Consider the following 21,907-nt stretch of genomic DNA (forward strand, 5'->3'; position numbering starts at 1 on the left):
GTCCAGCACTTCCACCAAGGGTGTCGCAGCCCACGTGGGCACCAGGCTGCCAGGAGTGATGGATGCTAAGAGCCACAAGCACCTGTGATCCCTCAGTGGGGACAGATTCGCTGAAGGGACAACATTCCAGGGCGAAATCCTGAGCCGCTGCCAAGAGTGAGGCTGTTTGGGGTCCCCCACGGAAGAGCTCCTGGAGCATTGGGAGAGGCGGTCAGAGCACCCCAGGTTGCAGGACGGGCTCCTGTCTGAATCTGCCCCTCCAGGGAAACCCTCAGACCCTACCGGTGGGCACAGAGGATGGCACAGCTGCACGGGAGAATACGGTGGATCCTGGAAAAGGGAAACCTCGGGTCCCTGCATGGCCCAGCGAGACCGTGTGGAAACACGTGCACACAAAAACTCAATCACAAGCATTCAGCCTTAATCATCACAGTCCAAGAGTGGGAACCGCCCAGGTGCCCACAACAGATCAATGAATAAAGACAACAGGCAGGGCATGGTGGCTCACGCCTGTAATCCCAGCACTTTAGGAGGCCGAGGCGGGTGGATTGCCTGAGCTCAGGAGTTCAAGACCAGCCTGGGCAACATGGCGAAATCCCATCTCTACTAAAAATACAAAATATTAGCTGGACATGGTGGTGTGTGCCTGTAGTCTCAGCTCAGCTACTCGGGAGGCTGAGGTACGAGAATCGTTTGAACCTGGGAGGTGGAGGTTGCAGTGAGCCGAGATCACACCACTACACTCCAGCCTGGGTGACAGAGTGAGACTCTGTCTCAAAAAAAAAAAAAAAGAAAAGAAAAAAGAAAAAGAAAATGTGGCTGGACCATATGACTAAACAGGTTCAGCCATAAAAAAGCAGGCGGCACCAATGCACACTGCAGCATGGATGAACCTTGAGTCCCTTATGCAAGCAAAGAAGAGACACGCGAGGCCACGTGTTATATGAGATGTCCCAAACGGGCAAATCCACAGACAGAAAGCAGGCTGGCGGCTGGCGGGGCTGGGGGCCGAGGGAAATGGGAGTGACTGCTGAAGGAATGGGGTCTCTCTCAGGTGCTAAAAACCTTCTAAAACTGTAGTAATTTAGGTCGCACAGCATTATGAATACACTACTAATAGAAATCCCTGAATCGCACACTTTTAGTGGGTGAACTGTATACTGGGTGGGAACATCTCGATCAAGCTGTTATAAAACCAACCCCCAAGGTCTCTGTGCCTGAGACCAGATCTCAGGATGTTTCTGGGAGGCTGCATGTCCGAAGAAGGCTGATGAGAGGAGGGCTTGAAGGAGCAGGGCAACGCTGCACAGCCCCCCACCCGGGGAGCCTCGTGAGCCTGGCCCGGAGCAGCGTCTACATGCTACAGGAATGAGGCCTTGCAAAGGAGCCCTGGAACTGGGAGGAGGGTTTAGCGAATCAATATTTCACGGTCATTAATAATTACAGCTCCCTGCAAGCTAACCACAAGCAAGATGCCAGCCATGCACGTTTCACTTAGTATCTCACTGAATCCTTAAAGCAGGCCTGGGGGTGGACGAGACTGCCGTCCCCCTTAAAAGCTGAGGACACTGAGGCTCAGGTCCAGGTTAAACAGCTAAGGGGCTCAGCCTGGTCTCGGCGGTCAGCGCCTGACCTCCATTCAGCATGATGCCCCAAGCAGGGCCCTGCTTGCCCACACTGGGAATCTCCTGGGATTCCGGACAGCCGAGTCCCTGCGGTGGTTTCTCCCTGCAGCCCCTCATAGCCTTGAGGAAGGGGGGCCCCAGTCCACAGGCTGACCTTGCCCTGGCCTCTGCAGCATGTGACCCTCCTCGGCGGGCTCCCTCTCAACTCAACATGCCCCCTCAAGACTCCTTATGCCTCGTGGACCACCACCTGCCCACCAGAGCTGGTCGAGACCACGGCCTGCCTCTCCTGTGACCCCAGCAACTCCACCAGCACCATACCCTCTGCCACCCCCAGGAGGCACATTCTCCAGGCTACTCCCCAGACAATCACCCTGGAGCAGCCAGCTCTGACAGTGACCCTCCCCCGCAGGGGCTCCCTGATGCCCCCCAAATCCAGATATTCTGCCCCAGGTGAAGACCCTCACAATCCTGCAGCCCTACCTCCTGCTGATCCAACCAGACCAACACCTGCAACCCTGCACCTGACCCCTCACTCCAGCCCTCCAGCTCACCCACCACGGCATGTCCAGGACCACGGCAACCCCAGGGAAAGGCTCTCCCCCGATAACAGCCTTGGCAAGCAAAGCCATCCAAACACGGGACACCAAATCACAGTCCCAGAATAAACACCCACGAGTTCTCCCAATTCCTCACCTCAACAGGAGCCCCAGGGCTGGACCAATGTTCCCCTGATAGCCACAGAAGCCAGGCCTGGTCCTGGAGGCACCGCACCTCCAGAGTCACCTCCTGCGCAAACCTCGCCTTCCACCAACACCAAAGCCCCGGCCTGCCACACAGCACAAGGCCCCGGCACTGGTACCAGAACCTTCCGGCAGCCCAGTCCCACTATGCTAGCAGCTCTACGCAGAGACCACCCCTGGCAGGAGGCCCTTGGCCAGGCTGGCTGTTGGACCATCCCAGGGAGGGGCAGCACCAGGTGCCAGTTCCCATGTTCTTCCATGACAGTAGCTGTGACCTGCACCAAAACGCCATGGGCGGGTACTGCTAGACTGTGTGGCCCGCCAAGGCCTCATGGCTGGTCAATGGCTGGGGAGGATCCCCGGAGGCCAGGCCCTGGAGACCCTCTGCACCACCCACTCCTCCCATGCCAGCCCCACCCGCCCCTCAGACACCATGCACACTCTCAGTCGGTCTCTGACCAGCCTGGGCAGGACACGAATCTGCCTGAGTCCACGCTTGGCCCGGCCAGAGGACAGGGATGAAACCCCAGCCCACACCGGGGGACGAGGACAGGTACTCACAGGGTGCCTCAGGCGGGAGGGCCGCTACCTAGACAGCGCCTGGAGCAGGAAAGACCGACGGCGGAGAGGGAGCTGGGGAAACAGCCCCACTCCGGCCTTTGCGTGGGATCCCTGTCACCCCTCCATGTTGAGCTTGGAACCATGTGTGTGTGGGGAGGGAGATTTTTGTTTCCGAGACACCCACCACTCAGCACAAAGACCACCATCGGAGAATCGTGGCCCACGCCCTCCGTGCCAGCCCCAGCCAGAGGCGGATGAGACACAGCTCTCTGGTGAGGGCAGGCCCCTGCCATTCTGCCACATAACCCACACAAGGGCAGACACCCCGCCAGGGTCCCGGTCCACTCCCAGGACCAACCACGACCTTTGCCCAGGGACGGCCAATCCCGCAGGCTGGGCGCTCCATGCTCTGTGGTGACGCCCCAGGAAGCCAAGCGGCCGCCTCTGCTGATTGGGCAGCGTCGAGAGAGCAGCAGCAGCAGTAAATTATTCATTCCTGCTGAGAGCAACGCATAGTCACTGTCCTGCTATAAAGCATTAGCAACGCGAGGAGCCAGGGGAGGCCGGCGCTCCCAGGCCACACCGGGAAAGAAGACCTGGCTCAGGGGATGGGAGAGGAAACCAGCCGGACATGGTGGGTGCACACCGGGAGGTGCTAGAGGCCACGCTGGGCCAGAGGAGGGGCCGCAGGGAACCCAGCCCACCATGCTACAGGACCCGCCCCGCCCCCCACCAAATGCAAGTTTCCGCAAGGCAGGGCCCAATCCTGCCTGGCTCCCGCCTGGCTCCCACCCAGGCCCCAGAGCCTAACTGAGGTGCTCCATGGGTATTTGCTGTCCCCCCAGCCGGCCACAGGCCCAGTCCTGACTCCGCGTGGCTGACGACGGCCCAGCCTGGGCTCAGCCAGCTTTGGGGGCTGGAACGTGCACCTCGGCTTGACCAGAAGACAAGCCAGGCACCAGCAGCTTCCAGACAGTGCGCGCCCTGCTGCATCCGCATGTCAACGCTCCCAGGGCCAGGCCGAGGCTTCCATGTCACAAGTGCGTGAGAAATCTGCCACCCACCCAGAAAAGCCAGTGAGGAAAACCAGTGCAGTTGCTGATCAGACCTGGGAACACAGAAGGCTCGGCCTGGCAGCACCCCGGCCCCATGAGGTCTGCAGGGGTCGGGGGCAGGTGAGTGGAGAGTCAGGCCCAGTCCGTCTCTGACCAGCACGGGCAGGACACGAATCTGCCTGAGTTCACGCGCGGCCCGGCCACAGAGGACGGGGACGGCACCCCAGCCCACACCGGGGGACGAGGACAGGTACTCACAGGGTCCCTCAGCTCCTCGCTGTCCCGGGGCGAGGTCCGCGGCACCTTCAGGGGGATCTCGTCGCTGCATTCGGTGTCCGAGGCATTTGGAGACTCCGCTAGATCGAGGAAGTCATCTCTCTTGTGACCTCTGAACCTGATTTTGTCCAACCTCCTTAGCATGTTCAGCACTGAGCTCCTCTGCTTCACCCTAACATGACGCTCGGGCTCCCTGCAAGAGAGGGGCATGGTCACTCTCCGCTCGCCACCGTCCCTCCCACACACACCTCCAAGCCCCACGACCCAGCTCCCACACGCAGGGCACGACTAGTCCAGCTTTCCAAAGAAACCCCCACCCAGAGACCCTCGCCCTGCACCCACCAGGTGGGGTCCTCGGCCACCCCACCCAGCCCAGCCTGGTCAGCACTGAGCTGCGTCCTTGCCTCCCACCAAGCAAGACCCCCGGCTTCCAGCAGGCAGAAGGAAGCCAGGGTTCTCAGCCCGGCTCAGCGGGGCGGTGTGCAGGCACAAGGGAAGAATGCTGCTCTGGAATTGGGAAGGAGGGCCAGCCATGCTGAAAAGTTGCCTAACGAACCATCAAGAACGTGGTCAACGCGACGGCCACACACACCGCCAGGACGGCAGCCAGCACAGCGCCAGGACGGCAGCCACGCCTGGAAGCCAGCAGATGTGTGTGCTAGGGATGCCTTGGTTGACTCTCTGCTGGACCGAGGGAACTTGGCCTCAGGTCCCTCCCGCCTGCTCCACCTGGCCCCAGCTCCCAGGACTCCGCCCACACTGCTCCCTCTGCCTAAAGCATGTTCCTACTCGCCACGCAACCAGGTTTGTACTCTGAGACACATTCCGATCGCACCACCTCCCAGAAGCCCTCCCAGAGACAGCAGGCCCAGGCACCCGCAGCCAGCTGTGCCTCCTGTCCCAGCCCCCATGCCTGCCTCCCACTCCAATCAACACAGAGGCCAGGTCACATCGAGGTTCGAGTCACTGTGTGCTGCGTGAGGACACCTGTAATTCACACACACCGGGTGCCAAAGGGCGGATATGCCATGGGATGTTGCTCCCCACATCGCTGCCCCAACTGGCCAGCAACACCAAGGCACCCCCTAAAACCTGGGGGCCAGGGTCAGTGGCCCACAGGAGGGACCAGCTAGGCAGGGAGAGGACAGCACGCAGCTCCACGGCCTGGATGCCTCTCCCAAAACCCCATCCCCAACTTGTGCAAGGCGCCTGGGTCCCCGTGGGAGGCCTGCTCTGCGCACGCCTGGGCTGAAAGCCTGTCCTGCCACGGACCAGTTTTCTGAGCTGAATTTTTTGCCTCTGAACCTTTTCAGTAAGGCATACCAGTAAGGTTACCAGTAAGGCAAAGGTATCCGGGAATTCAAGAAGACAGGGCGACTGGGTCAGGCGCCAGGAGAGATGGGCGGGGAGTGATCCATGGCGGGGGCATTTCCCGAACTTCCTGCTTGGGGCGGGCAGCATGGCAGGGAAGCACTGACAGCAAGGTCAGGTCCAGCCCTGATGTGCCCGCCCTGCCTCCCAAGCCTCCTCCGCTCTACTCGGCATCACAGTTTGTGGCAAGAAATCTCACTCACAGTGAGGACCGAAGATGTAGAACGCACCAGAACCCGCTCTGAGCCACAGAGCCGCGGAGGCTCCCGGCATGTGAGGGGAGGGGAAGCACTTCTGGGATGCTTGAGTATCCCTGCTGCAAAACCCACAGGACACAGGCTCTACGGGGAACTGTCCTGCTGCCCAGCGCCCCCTGGAAGCTGGGAGGACCCCAGGAGGGGGCTGTGGGTGATGGGGAGGTAGCAAACGCTGCTCATAGCCCAGGTTGGGGGGTCAAAAGTCAGCCATTTGGAAAAGTTTCCAATATAGGAGCTACAAATTGTAGAAGGACTAAAGGTTCAGTAAACTTAAAAACACACAAACCAAAAGAAAAGAGAACAGCTGGGTGCAGTGGCTCATGCCTGTAATCCCAGTACTTTGGGAGGCTGAGGCAGGTGGATCACGAGGTCAGGAGATCGAGACCATCTGGCCAATATGGTGAAACCCCGTGTCTACTAAAAATACAAACATTAGCCAGGCGTGGTGGTGGGCGCCTGTAGTCCCAGCTACTCAGGAGGCTGAGGCAGAGGATTCGCCTGAACCCAGGAGGTGGAGGCTGCAGTGAGCCAAGATCGCACCATTGTACTCCAGCCTGGGCAACAGAGTGAGACTCTGTCACAAAAAAAAAAAAAAAAAAAAAAAAGAAAGAAAAAAGAAAGGGAACTTAGTAGCTATCAAATCCCTAGAGAGAAGAAGATGGTAGTCTACATTAAGAAACTGAGAAAAAAGCCACAAAGTAAAAAAATCTAACAGGCAACCAGGCAAAAGTAAAAAGCTCTCACTTGTAAAACAGTAAAAAATTTCAAAATATGCTATAAAACAAGGAATATAAGTAGCAAATATGATAGATAAAGGATTAATATCCATGTTACAGGACTGCTTGACTAGGCCAGGTGCAGTGGCTCGCACCTGTAATCCCAGCATTTTGTGAGGCCGAGGCGAGTGGATCACTTGAGGTCAGGAGTTCGAAACCAGCCTGGTCGACATGGTGAAACCCCGTCTCTGCTAGAAATACAAAAATTAGCTAGCAAGGTGATGTGCGCCTATAAGCCTAGCTACTCAGGAAGATAAGAGAGGAGAATGGCTTGAACCCAGGAGGTGGAGGTTGCAGTGGTCCGAGATGGCGCCACTGCGCTCCAGCCTGGGCGACAGAGCAAGACTCCGTTAAAAAAAAAAAAAGGGCAGCCTGACAACGTAGTCAACGTAGGAAAAATGACAAGACCACCTCCTAATGTGTGAAAACCTTCAAGCTCACTAGAAAGGAAACTAGGCCAGCGGTAGCTCGCGCCTATAATCCCAGCACTTTGGGAGGCCGAGGTGGGCGGATCATGAGGTCAGGAGATCAAGATCATCCTGGTTAACACAGCGAAACCCTGTCTCTACTAAAAATACAAAAAAATTAGTTGGGCCTGTAGTCCCAGCTACTGGGGAGGCTGAGGCAGGAGAATTGCTTGAACCTGGGAGGTGGAGCTTGCAGTGAGCAAAGATCGCGCCACTGCACTCCAGCCTAGGCGACAGAGCAAGACCCCATCTCAAAAAAAAAAAAAAAAAAAAGAAAGGAAACAAAAGCTAACCTGGACTGCGGAATGTGACAGAGCAAGCACACAGACGCCCCCTGAACCGGCAAATCCGCACCTCAGTACAGGGACCCTAGGACCAAGCTCAAGAAGCGGAGGCCTGGCGGGGGAAGCACGTCACACACTATCCATCAAGACCAGCAGTGCAGGGGGTCCTGAAACACCCTGGCAGACCCACACAGGACCCTGTCCTTGTGAAGGGACAAAGGTAACTAAAAACGGGACCCTCCCGTGGCCGCTGTTATAGCAAACAGGTGTGTGAAGAGACTGGGGCGCTCTGGGGCCAGGCGTCAGGAGTATGGGCTTATGGTGGTCACTAACAATTCTCTCTCCAAATCTCCTAAAATGCCTATTACTTCTTTTCCCACAATATTTTTTGATTATGGTAAAACACATATAAAATATATCTTACCAACTTCACCAGTTTTTGTTTTTTGTTTTTTGTTTTTTTTTTTTTAAGAGACGGAGTCTCGCTCTGTCGCCCAGGCTGGAGTGCAGTGGCACGATCTCGGCTCACTGTAAGCTCCGCCTCCCGGGTTCATGCCATTCTCCTGCCTCAGCCTCCCAAGCAGCTAGGACCACAGGCACCCACCACCACTCCCGGCTAATTTTTTGTATATTTAGTAGAGACGGTGTTTCACTGTGTTAGCCAGGATGGTCTCGATCTCCTGACCTCATGATCCACCCGCCTCAGCCTCCCAAAGTGCTGGGATTACAGGTGTGAGCCACCGCACCCGGCCCAACTTCACCAGTTTTTAGTGTGCAGCTCCGTGGCATAAATTACATCTGTCATGCTGCACGGCTGCCTCCAGACTCATCTTGTCTAATTGAAACTCTGCTCACTGAACAGGAACTCCCATGCCCTCCCCAAGCCCCTGGTAACCACCATTTTTACTGCTTTTTAATGTTTAAAAAGGAAGGATGAACAGGCTAGGGTAAGTGTAGCAATGTAAAACTTACTTCCTTCCATTTTTTTTTTTTTTTTTTTTTTTTTTTGAGACGGAGTCTCACGCTGTTGCCCAGGCTGGAGTGCAGTGGCGCGATCTCGGCTCACTGCAAGCTCCGCCTCCCGGGTTCCCGCCATTCTCCTGCCTCAGCCTCCTGAGTAGCTGGGACTACAGGCGCCCGCCACCGCGCCCGGCCAATTTTTTGTATTTTTAGTAGAGACGGGGTTTCACTGTGGTCTCGATCTCCTGACCTTGTGATCCGCCCGCCTCGGCCTCCCAAAGTGCTGGGATTACAGGCTTGAGCCACCGCGCCCGGCCCTTCCTTCCATTTTCAAAAAGCCCAGTGAGTTCTCCTCCTGGGAGCACAGCTGAGAGGGAGGGGGCGGGCAACCCGGGCGCTGAGGCCCACAGGCCCTGGGTAAGGCACCGAGCTGGCCTCCACCCAAAGAAAACGGGGGCCACGCTCGGACACGCACAGAGCTCTTGGCAGAGGACGGCCCCCTTGTCTTGGAGGCTCTAATTCCAGCCTTCCCAATCACCTCAGGCAAGCAAATGAGGCACTGAGAGAGGGGACAAAAGCCCTGAGTGTCCCGCCTGTCACCATCAGAATGCAACGCGTGCCCTGCCACAGTGTCCGGCTACTCTTCAGTCCACTCTCCCAACCACCGGCTCAGCCCCAAACCCAGGATCCTCCTGCTGGATGGCTCACAGCGGCCCTTGGGGAGGGCATCCACACATCAGGGTCCTAGAGGACTCTGCTCTCAGCCCCACTGACCTCACCACCCTCCTCACCCAACTCCCTGGGTCCACCAAAAAGACAGACTTTTCAAGCTTCAGTCAGTTAAGAATCAAACTCCATGTCATGACACATGTCACGACACACCGCCAGGGACGGGCCCTCCACGACACACCGCCAGGGATGGCCCCAGGCTACGCTTCCAGCCTGTGCCTGTGCCGGGCTGGGGGTATCCTCCACAGCCACATGCGCAGCCCCCGCACTGTGTTGAAGAGTGCTCCACTCTACACCAGGGTGACTTCATCTCAATGACATCTGCAAAGAACCATTTCCAAGTAAGGTGGGGTCCAAAGGTACGAGGGGGACATGAATTTTGGGGGAGGATGCTGTTACCCAGCACACCCCCAACTTACAGATGCAGAAACCAAGGCCCGTCTACACACTGACCACAGCTCCAGGCTGCACCTCAGGCCAGACCCGGGTCTCCCCATGCTGCCCACCTGCGTCTCACCTGCACCTTCCATCCCGCGCGCTGCAACCGCACATCCCCCACCGGACGGCCCCTGCCCTCCCTACTTCCAGCTGCCCACGGTCCACGGCCCCTGGAGGAAGCCCAGCTCCTCAGCCTGCAGCCCAGCCACTCTCCCCAGAACCGGCCCCTCCACCTGCACCTACAGGCCCACCCCCGGCAGCCCAGGGCCCCTGCGACTCCGAGCCATGTGGCCCTCTCAGACTGGCCTCCTTTCCCCCCGACCTATCAGGTTCTGAGAGGCTCCTTCTCTTGCCGCCCCCTTGACGACACCAGGTTCTCAGGAGGCCTCCGCCCTTCCTCACCGGACCCTCCACCCCGGGCTGCGCAGGTGCTCTCCCAGTGGGTCGGCCTGCACCGGCCTTGGGAGAGAGCCTGCCTTTCAAGATCGAGATGGCTCTGAAGAGCACATGGTACCCGGGACCACTGCCCCAGAGAGTGGCAGCTTTTCCCAAGGCTGGAGCTTCCACTAAGATGAGACCTACCATGTCCCCCTGCCCCCTGCCCCCTGCCCCCTGCCCCTACCTCCATCCGTCTCAGATACATCCAGAAACACTCTTGCACTGTGGCTCCTCCAGATCCTGGCCCAGAACCAGGATGTACTGTGAGGACCAGGAACCACAGTCTCCAAGCCACCTAACACCAGCAGGCACAGAGAGGGTGGTGCCTGCTGCCCTGGAGACTGGAGGACTCCAGTCCTGTGCAGCAGAGCAGGGCAGCAGGGCTCACCATGGCTGTCCAGGCTCTCCCAGGATCCCCCAGGCTCAGGGCAGCGCCCGGCCAGGCTCCCGGCCCTCTCTGCAAGCAGGACGGAATTGGGCCAGCCAGCCCTGGAACACAAAAGCATGCTGCTCTGGAAACCGCTGAATTGCTTCTGGTCACACAAAGGCGACAGTGTCTAGAGAACCCTGGACTTGGAAACCACAAAGGACTTTATTTCCTCCTCCCCAGCCCAAAATTCGGGAAAAAAAAAAAAAAAAAAAAAAAGTGGTTCCTGGTCTCTGGCGCTTGCCCTGAGCTGTGTCTCCCTCACACCATCTCCCCTGCTAAAGTTCCTCTCTAAGTTCTGGGTCCCTGGATCATAGTGACCTCCACATCAGGGCCCAGCTGCCAGCGCGCCCTTCATCCCCTTATTATCTGGCGGCTCTCCCACTGATCCTGGGATAAACAGCATCCGCTTTCCCACAGCCGCCAGCCCTCCTAAGCAACGTCCCTGGAGGACTCACAGATGTTGAACAAAACAGGCACACCACCCCCGCCCCCACTGCATGGGCTCCAGCCCCCGCCTGGCCCTCCTCCAAGTCTCAGTCCCCTGGGGAAGGTAGCCCCTAAATCTCACTGTCAGAAGAGCCTGGGATGGAGGTTAGACCAGCAGCTGGACAGTCAACCTGGACAGCTGGAGAAGATGTGAGGATGGGGCAGCCGGCAGATGCCAAGGCTTTGCAGAGTGAACAGGAGGACCGGGGACGGGGGCCAGCAAAGAAGGCCTGGTTCTACCAATACCCCAACGCCAGCCAGGCACTGGGACTCAGGCCTGTAATCCCAGCACTTTGAGAGGCTGAGGTGGGCAACACAGTGGCACAAAAAGTGAAATAAGAACACCAGCCAGCGCGGTGGTGCGTGCCTATAGTCCCAGTTGCTCAGAAGGCTGAGGCAGGAGGATCGCCTGGGAACCTGGGAGTTTGAGGCTGCAGTGAACCACGATCGTACCACCGCACTCCAGCCTGGGTGAGAGCCAGACCTTGTCTCTAAGAACAAAACAAAAACATCCACCCCAGTGTCCCCATGCTTACAGCCACACACTTGCACCTCCCTAACTCCTGATGCAAAGAGAGGCCCAAGGACCCGAGCACACACGCAGCTCCCTGGACCCCTCTGGGGTCCTGAGACTGCAGATCCTGCGCTTCCGGCCCCTGCCCAGCCTTGGCCACTAGGGTTCCAACATCAGCCTCAAGGGGTCAGCTGACATCGGATGACGTGTGTTGCCCCAAACTCAAGGCTTGCCCACGAGTCTCATCCCCTCCCTAGATTCAGGCCTCAGTCCTGCCCGCTGGGCACAGTCAGGCAGCCTCGAATGCTGACATCCATATGTGGGTGTTCAGCTGCTCTCAACCCTCTGCCCCCTGACCTGGCCTCCCTGCAGGCTCCGAGCTGGACAGCTCACTAGTATCTCAACTATGCCATACCTGGCACAGGCTCAGGTCTCAAGGGGCACTCTGATTGGATGGCTCCGTGTCCACCAGCTGCCTGGGTGAAACCCTCAAGAGCCCTTGATAGCCTCTTCCTCACTTCACTGCCAACCTGCAGCGCGTGCCGGCCGCCCACCTCCCGACGGGGCTGCACACCTGTCCACCTCTCCCCATCCCCCCAGCCTGGTCCAGGCAGCCGCGTGCCTCCCCTACCCCCAACACCCCAGCCTGGTCCAGGCAGCCGCGTGCCTCCCCTATCCCCAACACCCCAGCCTGGTCCAGGCAGCCGCGTGCCTCCCCTATCCCCAACACCCCAGCCTGGTCCAGGCAGCCGCGTGCCTCCCCTATCCCCAACACCCCAGCCTGGTCCAGGCAGCCGTGTGCCTCCCCTCTCCCCACCCCCCTAGCCTGGTCCAGGAGGCCGCGTGCCTCCCCTATCCCCAACACCCCAGCCTGGTCCAGGCAGCCGCGTGCCTCCCCTATCCCCAACACCCCAGCCTGGTCCAGGCAGCCGCGTGCCTCCCCTCTCCCCACCCCCCTAGCCCGGTCCAGGAGGCCGCGTGCTTCCCAAAGCCTTCTCCACACGGCAAGCATGGTGAGGCCTTCAAAGGGGAAATCACCCCTGCAGCACCCCTGCAGAACCTCTCCAGGGGCTTCCGTGCACCCAGGTCCACGCGGCTGCTCCACCGACACCCTCATCAGCTCTGGCTCCTCGAGGCTTGGCTGCAGCTCTGCTGACCCCCTTTGGAACCCTCCGACCTCCGCCTCTGTCCCCACTGCAGGGCCAGACATGTTTGACTCTGACCCCATTCCCCAGGCACCGCCCGCTGTCACTCCACCAGCCTGTTTGGTTTGACGTGGGGTCCTTGGATTGTCCTGATGGCTTCCTTGTTGAGCGCTTGTGCCTCCAGCCCTGCTCGGTTAGAACCCGCCTGGTGCTCCCCCAGGACAGGGGCTGTGTCTGGCTAAGCCTCCGGAAGCTTGGTTCTGCCAGTGATGCTCAGGTGGACTCAAGCTGCAGGTGCCCGAGTCTCCCTCTGCAGAGCTTAGCATGTGGTGGGCAGTGACAGACACTTGTTCAGAGAGTGAGGGACCGACGCACGAAGGCAGCCCAGATGCCACAGCTGGGGGGTCCCCACCAGCCTGGGCCCCCCGTCACCAGCTAAAGCTCAGCTTCTTTCCTTTGCCAGAGGCCTCAAGAGAAAGGGACACCCATGGACTCTGCCTTGGGCCCTGCCAAAGCACAGCGTCCACGAACACATAAAAACTTTAACTCTAAGCCTTCAGTGATCTGGGATGTTTCTCCAGGAAGAAACTTGAATTCCTTCCTTTGGCAAAATATCTTCAGGCTTGAGTCATACGAGGGTCAGGCTGGAACCCCGTGTGGGGAGCTGAGCCTTCTGCACTGTGACAGGAAAGCCACCCGGGGAGCCAGGGAGCGGGCCCGGGGCTAAGCACACCCTGGGGTGCTAATGCCAGCACAGTGTACGGCCCGCTCTGGGACCCCTTGCCAGCGTGGCCCAGGAGAGATAGTCAGGAAGACTGGGAGGGCCAGGAGACGACTACATGAGCCTCCACTTCCTCCTCTGTGCGATGGGATCCTGCCCAGGCCTGGGGAGGAAGGAGCTGGTTAATGCTTAAGAACCTACACACACAGGAGAACCCACACGCACAAGGGAACCTACATGCACAGGGGAACCTACACACGGGGGAACCTACACACACAGGGGAACCTACACATGGGGGAACCTACACGCACAGGGGAACCTACACACGGGGGAACCTACACACACAGGGGAACCTACACGCACAGGGGAACCTACACACACAGGGGAACCTACACACGGGGGAACCTACACGCACAGGGGAACCCACACAGGGGCACCTACATGCACAGAGGAACCTACACACAGGGGAACCTACACGCACAGGGGAATCTACACACGGGGGAACCTACACACAGGGGAACCTACACGCACAGGGGAATCTACACACGGGGGAACCTACACACAGGGGAACCTACACGCACAGGGGAATCTACACACGGGGGAACCTACACACAGGGGAACCTACACGCACAGGGGAACCTACACACGGGGGAACCTATATGCACAGAGGAACCTACACACGGGGGAACCTTCACACGGGGGAACCTACATGCACAGGAACATGCCCCATGTTGACTACCTGCGGCACGTATCTGCAAATAATCATGAAATGTGCGCTACTCATGAAGTGTAAATTCTGGACAGACAACTGACTCTCACAGAATGCTTTCATGAATATGTGCTCAAATCCTGTCTCCACGGTTGGCCCCTGGCAGCCACCACCAATGAGCACCACACGGATGCTGGCTGGTGTTTCTGTTTCCGTTTACAAACCACAACAAAGGTGGAAAGGAGACATGCAGGGGAACGTCACCTGTGAGTCTACGACACGGGAAATGTCCTTGCTGAACGAGGTAGCTGCTTTCCAATGGCAGAATATTTTCACAAGGCTTTTACGCCATTCATAACGAACCGCTACAGACATCGCACAAATTTTAGCTTCATCTGCACGTTAACACTTTCCTCATCATTTTGGTAAGTCTACAACACAAGGAGAAGCGAGGCCCTGAGTGGCGGCAGCGCCCCGCGCGTGGTGCACACACTCCCGCCCCACCAGCGGCCGTCATCGCACACAGTTTCCGCCACACACGCGGCAGGCCCAGGGAACCTCGGCAGCACACGCAATGGTAAAATGCAATCAAATAATTCAGAAGCGATGGGGTTCGAGTATTCAATGCCTTTGCTTTCAACATAATTAATCTAACTGCAAGTTTATGTACTTTCATTTTTATTAATGGCCAACTCACAGAATTCCTGAAAACCCAGCAATCAGCTCCTGGGAACTCGTGTGAGCTGCCTCCAGATCCCTCCTCTCACACTGCTGCGGCCGCGGCCCTGATGGCCATGAGGGCACAGGGCTCTGTGAAGAGCCGCAGCCTCCCCTCACCCGCCTCCCTCCCAGCAGGCTTGGGACAGATGCGTGAAATAGAAGGTGAGGTCTAAATGCAAAATGAGAGTTCCTGAGAAGCCCCAAGGGGTCAAAGAGCCTGGGAAGCAGGAAGCAGCAAGCCAGGCAGGCCGCCTCCGAGGCAGGAGGGGGTGTGTATGGCAGCACTGAAGCCTCGGGGTGGGGTGGGTCCATCTCTGACTCAGGGCCAGCAGACTAACCTCTAGCCCCATCCTGGCACCCTGCCCTCCACACCATGGAGGCCCCTCCCTGGCCTCCAGGATGCTGCCCAAGCGATGCCCTCTGTCCGAGATGGCCTTCCCAGCCACTGGGTAACCTGCCACCCAGCCCAAGTCACTCTCTACTTTCAATCACATCAACCTGCCTGGGGAACCCATAGCCACCACATACCACAGCGACAGCGGCTCGGGGACACAGGGAACACTCGCCTGTGCAGGGCTGGGGGTTGCCTCCTGGCCCTCTGTGCCTCCAGCACCGGCTGGGGTTGATCCACATCTGCTCCAGTCGCCTGAAGTACCACCGGGGCTGGAGAGCCTGGAGGAGTGGGCATGTGTCCCACTATCCACTGGATCATCTCGAGCACAGTCATGCAGTGGGTCACGGCAGCCAGAAGCCAGGCCCAAGCTGGCCACAGCTATATGACCTCAGACAGAGGCCCCTGCTCAGGGCTGTTAGAGGACGACTTGAAACAGTGCCGGAAAGATTCAGCAACCTGCCCAGCCAGCAGCGGTAACAACAGCAAAAACACAGCCCTACTCTCCAAAAAAGTGTTCCACAAATGCTGCTCTCACGCCCCACACATCACCACTGCATAACCACGGGCGCTGGGGAGGCAGCACTGTCTTGTGGGTGTGGGAGCCAGGGCAAGAAGTTCTGAGACCATCCCAAGACGCCGCTAGTCACTACGAGCTCCCGAGCAGGAACCCAAGCCCGGAGTCCACGGGAGGGGCAGGAAGGGCCTCTGGGTGAGCAGGGGCTGTGGGCAGCCACAGGAGAGGACCACGGCACCCAGAACACAAACAGCGGTTCAGCCTGGGGGCCCCAAGAAGCAGGAGACTGCATCAGAGAAGGTGCAGCAGCCTTCGGCCGCCCATTGGCCACCACGGCTTGTCCTTGCCCCAGCTGTAGACAAAGCAGGCCCACACCCTCTGCTCCCATCCCTGCATCAGCCCTAAAGGCTTGAGAGTAAGGTTCCTTGCGCCAGGCTGCCCAGGTCAAGCCAGTCCTAACCCTCAGTTTCCAGGTCTTTAGGTGGAGGTTAGCAGGGGCATCAGAGCACAGGTGTGAGCTCAGGAGCCCATCTTCAGGGGACCCGGGCCACAGTCCAGGCTTACACCAGCTTGGGCCTTGAGAGGAAGTCCCAGGCAGATGAGGGCTGGCAGCACCTGCTACAGGCTGTTCTCAGGACTCAGCACTGTGCCCTCACTTCCCCCAGGCCTCCCACACACCCGAGCCTGCTCAATACCACCAACTCCTGACACCAAGGAGAGAGGGCCTTCCTCCAACAGGCCAAGGACGTCATCCAAATCTAGGTCCGCAGCACAGCATCCATGGTGAGGAAAGCACAATAACAGTCACAATAACAACAGTACCATCAGCCAGCCTCAGTGGCTCACGCCTGAAATCCCAGTACTCTGGGAGTCCAATGCAGGAGAATCGCTTGAGCCCAGGAGTTCAAGACCAGCCCAGACAACACAGCAAGACCCTGCCTCTACAAAAAATAAAAGATAAATTAGCCAGGCGTGGTGGTGTGCACCTGTAGTCTCAGCTTCTCAGAAGGCTGAGGCAGGAGGGTCACTTGAGCCACGAGTTCAAGGCTGCAATGAGCTACGACTGCACCACTGCACTCCAGCCTGGGCAACAGAGCGAGACCCTGTCTCTTCTTCTTTTTTTTTTTTTTCTTTTTTCTTGAGACAGAGTCTCGCTCTGTCTCCCAGGCTGGAGTGTGCAGTGGCGCAATCTCGGCTCACTGCAAGCTCCGCCTCCCGGGTTCACACCATTCTCCTGCCTCAGCCTCCTGAGTAGCGGGTACTACAGGCGCCCGACACCATGCCCAGCTAATTTCTTTTTTTTTTTTTTAGTAAAGATGGAGTTTCACCATGTTAGCTAGGACGGTCTCGATCTCCTGACCTCGTGATCCACCCACCTCGGCATCCCAAAGTGCTGGGATTACAGGCATGAGCCACCACACCCAGCCGAGACCCTGTCTCTAAAAATAAATAAATAAAAATAATGCCACCAATAGTTCCATCCACACCTCAGAAAGGCAGCCTCTGCCCAATAAGCTCTCAGAGGGTACAAACCAGGATGAAAGGACAAGAGTGACAAGCTCCCAGCAGCGTTCATCTCCCCCACCCCAGTCACAATGTTGAAAGGAAGAAGCATTTACTAAGCCAACTGACAAATGGGTAAACTGAGGTTCAGGGAGGCAGGGTGAGAGAGAAGTGGCACAACAGGAGCACGAACTGACTCCACTGGACTCCACAGCCTGAGCTTGCTTGAACCCCAGGACAGCCCCAGAAGCAGCTCAGTACCAGTCACCCCACCCTCCCTAGCATATGCCTCTATTAATCCATCCATCACACTGTATGACAGCTCACAGGCCCCTCTGCCTAGAAGCCTGAATGGGGACCCTGGCAGAGTGACTGCACAGATGTTTACTTTTTATTTAATTTTTTTTTGAGATGGAGCTTCACTCTTGTTGCCCAGGCTAGAGTGCAATGGCATGATCCTGGCTTACTGCAACCGCCTCCTCCCGGGTTCAAATGATTCTCCTGCCTCAGCCTCCCGAGTAGCTGGGACTACAGGCGCCTGCCACTACGCCCGGCTAATTTTTTGTATTTTTAGTAGAGTCAAGGTTTCACCATGTTGGTCAGGCTGGTCTCCAACTCCTGACCTCAACTGATCCCCCCGCCTCTGCCACCCAAAGCGCTGGGATTACAGGTGTGAGCCACCGCGCCCGGCCTGCACAGATATTTATTTAAAGAAAACAAAGCTGGCAAGAAAGCTAAGTTTAGGCGCAGGTAGGCAAGCAAAAACCACTGTGTTGTAGAAGCAGATTAACTAAGCCACAGGAAACACATTGAGGGATGCATTTCTAGTGGAAACAGTCTTTTTCCAACTCTCTCCATCCCTCTTAGCAACCAGGGCTTGGGAATATCCAGCCAATGAGACGGCCGAAAGGAAACCCCTTCTGGATTCCCCGGATTCGCCATGTCTTCTTGCCACAGCCCTTGCCCAGTTTCCCACAGGCCGAAAGCTGTCTGAAAGCAGGCTGTTGCCCAGACGTGTTTCTGCATCAGAGGCTGCAACATCACGAAGGCACAGGGATTCAACAAGGCGGGGTTCAACAAGCCCCATCTGTGAGAGGCCAGGCGGTGAACGCCTTCAGCCCAGCAGGCCACGCGGCCTCTATAACTTCCCAACTCTGCTGTGGTGCAAACGGGCACGGCTGTGTGCAAATCAGACCTCATTTACAAAACAGGCAGAAACTGGGCAGTGGGTGGCGTGTGGTCCGTGGGCTGTCACTGACCGTCTCTGTCCGGGGTCCACAGATGCCTGGCAGAACGAGAACGCTCACAGAAGCCCCTGTCCCCACTAACCCACGTCAGTGACAGGGCAGACCAGAAGGAACCGCAGCCCTCACCAGGCACGCAGGTGCTCCTTGAAGTGGCCCGCGCATCACACGTTCATGCATGGGCCTTGCCACCATCCAGTCCTCTTAAGGGAAGGGTGAGGAACAAGGCGTGGTCCCTGGCCAAGCTGGGGCAGCCTGGACACTCTCCAAGTTCCTGGGGGCAGAAGAAGCTTGGTGAAGGATCCCACGTGCCACCATCCACCCTCTTATCCAACCTGGGCTGTAGCCCAGGGACTTCTCCGCACCATCCCAGGTCCCACCCAAGGCAGAGGAGCCAGCAAGGAGGGCGCCACATTCGGGGGTGCTGGAAGGCGAACCAACTCACAATAGCCACCGGTGTAGGCCCCGTCCACAGCAACCGGGCTGCCCCTCAGGTTTCAGAGAGGTGCCTCTTACCGTCCAAGAACAAACAACAACACAGTGAAGAAGACTGTGAAACCAGCCCCAAGCACCGCCTCCTGCCTGGGGCACCACGGCCCTCCCCATGGGGTGCTCTGCAGGCCCTGCTCTGCTGTTCCACGTCCCCAAAGCACTCCCACTCCACAACGTGGGATCCAGTGTGTGCATGGGCCTCTCTGACCATCAGCATGCCGTGTCCCTGAGGCCCAGCACATGGCCTGGCACCAAAGAACTAGCAGCAAATGAACGGGTGAGTCAGGTGGATTTTAAAGAAGTTCCTGGGTCCCTGGGCAAATCTAGTACAGAAGTAAACCCACGTGGCCTTAAGTAGCTCCTCCAGTGAAAAGAGCCTTTGTGTACCTCCAAAAGGCTACCTTCCCTTCTGTCAACTTCTATTGTTTAAATGTGGCCCAGCTGAGGTCAAAGGGCTCCGCCAGGTCTACCAAGAGTCTCCCACATGGACCAAGCCCTGGGATATGTACAAGCCCAACACAGGACTACCCCACACAGCAGGCTGCAGAACACCTTCTGTGTTCAAGGAAGCACACAGCCAGGAGAAGAGCCCAGGCTCCTGCTCGGAGGGCAACAGGATCGCCTGAGGCCAAGCCGGCCCAGACAGGAACCAACGCCACTCAGCAGTCTGCAATGTATACCTGTGCTGCAAAACCCAAGGGCCAAGAAACAAAAATAAAAATGTTTTGGGCTTTTTGGGTTTTTTTTTTTTTTTTAGAGATAAGGTCTTATTCTTTCATCCAGGATGGAGTGCAATGGCACAATCCTAGGTCACTGTGGCCTCCCAACGCAGCTTCTGGGGTAGCTGGTACTACAGGAACGTGCCACTGCCCAGCTTTTTTTTTTTTTTTGAGACGGAGTCTCACACTGTGGCCCAGGCTGGAGTACAGTGGCACCATCTCGGCTCAATGCAAGCTCAACCTCCTGGGTTCACGCCATTCTCCTGCCTCAGCCTCCTGAGTAGCTGGGACTACAGGCGCTCACCATCACACCCGGCTCATTTTTGGTATTTTTAGTAAAGACGGTTTCACCCTGTTAGCCAGGATGGTCTTCATCTCCTGACCTCATGATCCGCCCGCCTCGGCCTCTCAAAGTGCTGGGATTACAGGCATGAACCCCTGCGCCCAGTCCTGCCCAGCTAATATTTTTAAAATTTTTAGTAAAGATGGAGTTTCACTATGTTGCTCAGGCTGGTCTCAAACTCCTGATTTAAAACTATCCTTCCACCTCAGCCTCCCAAAGTGCTGGGATTATAGGCATGAACCACCACAGCTGGCCAGGAAAAATAATATTAATAATACATACACACACACACACACACACACACACACACACACACACACATTTCGAGACAGAGTTTCGGTCTTATCGCCCAGGCTGCAGTGCAGTGGTGCGATCTTGGCTCACTGCAACTTCCGCCTCCCGGGTTCAAGCAATTCTTCTGCCTCTGCCTCCCAAATAGCTGGGATTATGGGCACCCGCCACCACACACAGATAATTTTTGTATTTTTAGTAGAGACGGGGTTTCGCCATGTTGGCCAAGCTGGTCTCCAACTCCCGACCTCAGGTGATCCACCCACCTCTGCCTCCCAAAGTACTGGAATTACAGGTGTGAGCCACCGCGCCCGGCCCAAAATATTTTAGAAGCAAGATCAAAAATCGGTAAGGTCCACTTCACACCTATTGCCCAGGTAACCACCTGCCAGCTGGGGTGCTCTGATAGTCCAGTCCTACAGAAGAGTCTCCTGACAGGCCTGAGAGCACAGGCGGCCCTAATAGAAAACCAGAGAAGCACGTGTTTTTGCTGCAGGCTGCAGGCTGGATGGGCTTGCCAAGGGGCAGCTCGCCATCCAGTAGGGACTAGGGAACAAGAACAAGGAGCAGGCAGTGCACCTTAGAGCTGCAGTACTGCACGTCCAGGAACCACAATGACCAAGCCAGGCACCAAGTGTTTAATGAGCACCTACTGCGCACCCGACAGGACCCTCAGTGCAATGATACAGAGGAGGCGAGGCCAACAAACCCATGGAGCTGGAAGTGCTGCCCTAACTGTGGAGAAGACACCCCATGACCCCAGCACCAGCCCAGGAAGGTGCTCAGAGGAGCAGCCGTGGCACCACAGGCTGAGGGCATGAAGGACGGGTCGCGGGCTGCAGAGGAAGGGCACGCCAGGACAAGGGAGCAGCACATGTAGGGCGCTTTTGCCAAAACAAACCAGAAAGGAGCTGGTGGGAGCAGAGAGGCTGTGGTAAGGGTAAGGCACGTGGTCCCATTCCAAGCACAGCGTGGGGCACCCTGGCCAATGGCTGGAAGAGGCCTGAAGTGGAAATACCAGTTAGGAAACCGTGGCCAGGCAGAGGCGAGAGGGCGGTGGCTGGGACTGGTGCGGGTAGCAGAGATGGGAGCCTAGCAGGCATGTCAGGATTCATCCAGGGAGGAGCAAGGGCAGAGAGCGTCGGGCGAATCCCCTGGCACCCCCACGTTAATGGTGGCCACAGCCACGCTTCATAAGGGACAGTAACCTGCCCGGTGCCTCCTGGCCACACCTGACTCAATCCCTACACACCAGCCTGTGGAGGGCTGGTTCCTGGCTCCCTACACCTGTCTCCAGTCTGGCAGGTACTAAGAACCCGTAACTATTGGTGACTATTATTATGATCCCTCCTTTTTTGTTGTTATTATACTTTAAGTTCTAGGGTACATGTGCACAATGTGCAGGTTTGTTACATATGCATACATGTGCCATGTTGGTTTGCTGCATCTATCAACTCGTCATTTACATTAGTCCCCTGGCGGGGGACCAGGGGCACCGGGCTGTCGGAGCGAGGTGGGGTTGGCAGCAGAGCTCTGGACTCACTGGATTCTCAGGCAAATGCTCTGGCCTGGTTCCAGTGCCCACAGTTGGGGAAGGTAAACCACAGCCACATAGGGGGCCAGGGAAAACAGGGCGACAGCACCTCAAAAAATTCAAAACAGAACTACCATGTGACCCAGCAAACCAGCTTCTGGGTATATA

General features: G+C 57.3%; 1 protein-coding gene across 28 annotated transcripts in view; it reads right to left on the reverse strand.

Moving 5' to 3' along the window:
• GRAMD4 (GRAM domain containing 4) overlaps positions 1-21,907 on the reverse strand; it is a 153,063-nt gene that overhangs the window by 99,800 nt on the left and 31,356 nt on the right. For 27 of the 28 annotated variants that reach the window (XM_028827583.2, XM_077949299.1, XM_077949313.1 and 24 more), the window contains exon 2: positions 4,243-4,453. In XM_028827583.2, the coding sequence (XP_028683416.2) occupies positions 4,243-4,453 (211 nt within the window). Of the gene's footprint in view, positions 1-4,242; positions 4,454-4,816; positions 4,949-21,907 lie in introns of those variants that run through there. The other variant, XM_077949297.1, reaches the window with a different exon arrangement.

The sequence above is a fragment of the Macaca mulatta genome, chromosome 10 (genome assembly GCF_049350105.2).
Source record: "Macaca mulatta isolate MMU2019108-1 chromosome 10, T2T-MMU8v2.0, whole genome shotgun sequence".
Classification (NCBI taxonomy): domain Eukaryota; kingdom Metazoa; phylum Chordata; class Mammalia; order Primates; family Cercopithecidae; genus Macaca; species Macaca mulatta.